Source organism: Emiliania huxleyi, assembly GCF_000372725.1.
Source record: "Emiliania huxleyi CCMP1516 unplaced genomic scaffold EMIHUscaffold_559, whole genome shotgun sequence".
Classification (NCBI taxonomy): Eukaryota; Haptophyta; order Isochrysidales; family Noelaerhabdaceae; genus Emiliania; species Emiliania huxleyi.
The window spans coordinates 14,478-16,521 of record NW_005197809.1 but is presented as its reverse complement, the minus strand read 5'-3'; the positions used below and the strand labels follow the sequence as shown (position 1 = coordinate 16,521).

At 63.6% G+C, this 2,044-nt stretch overlaps 1 protein-coding gene across 1 annotated transcript; it reads right to left on the bottom strand.

Moving 5' to 3' along the window:
* Positions 1-639: 639 nt before the first annotated feature.
* On the bottom strand, positions 640-1,215 carry EMIHUDRAFT_371212 (hypothetical protein). Its single transcript, XM_005765350.1, is given in 2 exon segments — positions 640-691; positions 702-1,215. 1 exon segment carries the CDS (start codon positions 1,180-1,182, stop codon positions 910-912), a length of 273 nt encoding a protein of 90 aa, XP_005765407.1. The 5' UTR covers positions 1,183-1,215; the 3' UTR covers positions 640-691; positions 702-909.
* Between the last annotated feature and the right edge of the window lie 829 nt (positions 1,216-2,044).

The following is a 2,044-nucleotide window of genomic DNA, read 5'->3' as shown; positions in this document are numbered from 1 at the left end:
CGCCGCCGAGGAGAGCCCCGCCCGCGCGACGCTCCCCGCCACGGCCCGCAGGTTGCGATGGGCGTGCTCCCGCTGCTGGTGCTGCTCTGCTGGGCGGTGCTGCGGCTGCCCCTCACCGTCGACCTCCGCTCCTTCGAGGCGGCCGTCCTCGTCCTCTCGACCCTGGTCGCCACCGCAGTCGTGCGGCGCGCGCGCTCCACCTACCTCGAGGGCGTGCTGCTGCTCGGCGCCTACTGCATCGTCGCAATCTCGTACCTCTTCCGCTCCCGCGAGGAGGTGCGCGACGTTGCGACCCGCGCCCTAGTTTCTCTCACGCGCACGGAGCGTAGGCGCTTCCCGCTGCGCGCTGGCCAGCCAGCTTCAACTCAGCGCCTCTCGCTTGGCCTCAGGACGAGCTGGCGGAGCTGGCCGGCGAGGGGCCGCAGCTCGGCTGCGAGTGCGACAGCCCGTGCTGCGCGGGCCAGGGTGCACCGCACGGGGGGCAGACGTACGGAGGAGACTGAGAGAGCTGAGGTGAGGAGCTGTGTGGACTGTGGTGATTACGTATTCACCCCATTCTCCATTCATCACCAGCTGAGGCTTGTCTCGAGCCGGCTGAGAGAGGCCCCAGGGAGGACTGGTGGGACACGTGACATGCCTGAGTAGAATATGCTTACTAATATCCTAGCCCTACTGGACATGCACGCAGGGGGTAGCGAGCCGTACTCCGGGGTCACGTAGGCCGGGGACCTCAGGCTCTGGAAACCCTCGAGACGCGCGGTGAGACCACTCCGCACTCGCTCACAAACATGGGCACAGGACACACGCTGGAGACACGCGAGACACGACTTTGGACACACCAGAAGGAGCGCGCCGCCGCGCGCAGTGACGAGCGCAACGGGCCGAGCGCGGGCCACAAAGTGAGTGACTTTAGGGAGGGAATGCGGAGAGGAAGGACTCGAAGGAGTCTCCGCATCCAAGGAACTTGGAGATGTGTGCATCCGGCGTGTCCTCCTTCTCAGGGACCCCGGGGCTCGGCGCATCATTGGAGCAGAAAGCTCGGCGCGGAAGGTGGAGCTCCTCGAGCTCTCTCAGGATGGATTCGAGCTCTCTGGATTCGAGGATGCGCGGGACGTCTCGCAGGCGTCCCGGCGGCAGCGGTGGAAGGTGGGAGCTGAGAGCAAAGAGCGAGAGTGGTAACATGGAGTCGTATATGTACGGCGGGTGACTCGCGGCAATCAGGCAGCAGCGGCGCGAAAGGACTTGATGAGGGTTGGGGTGTTTCTTTTTTTGAAGGTATGTTTACCCCAAATTGATCCTATTCTGACTGGGTTGTAACAAAGTTTGAACCACACGCACAGCGCGAGGCCTTGCGCCCCATGCGGTACGGGACCGTGAAACCCATCGCCTGGGGGTGCTAGGACACCGAGAGACATGATCCAGAAGTGCCAGGCACACCCACAGTGGTCAACACGAGAACGCCGAAATCGTGACCTCGGAACGCGGTCACGGCAAATCTGACTAATCTGTAACAACCGTTAATACGGATAGCTCACGCTGGCGCATGGCCTCGCCGCTGCTACCCTCCCGACCTCAGGTGAGCAGACAAGATCCCCTGAGCTGCCGGCGCTCTCTGATCGCCCGGATCGCAACGGCCGTGGCAAAACTGCGAGCTCCGAGGACGTGTGTGGCGCCGAGTGCGTCTGGCACCGGCCACGGAAGCTCGCACTCGGCCGCACGCGATAGTGCTGCCGCGAGAGCGCCTGCCAGGTACGACATGTCTCGTGTAGACTCCTCCTGGGTCATGGTCGGTCATATGCAGGACGGCCAGAGTCGCCCACATCGCCTACGCGGTCCCGAGTGTGGTCAGGCTGATACACCGCGACTCAACGGTTGAGTGCGGCCAGCGCACACAAAAGTCGTCGACTGCGGCCTGGCGCGGTGATCATAGGTGCTGGAGACCAGGCAGTATGAGCCTGTAACCTGGGCACGCATGAACTCAGTACCTACATTCGCAGAGGCCCGGGAAGGATGGGATCTAGTAGAGTGATTGCGCACTGAGACC

Excerpts from the sequence above, each read along its gene's own strand:
- EMIHUDRAFT_371212 (XM_005765350.1), bottom strand. The coding sequence starts at position 1,182 with ATGTTACCACTCTCGCTCTTTGCTCTCAGCTCCCACCTTCCACCGCTG.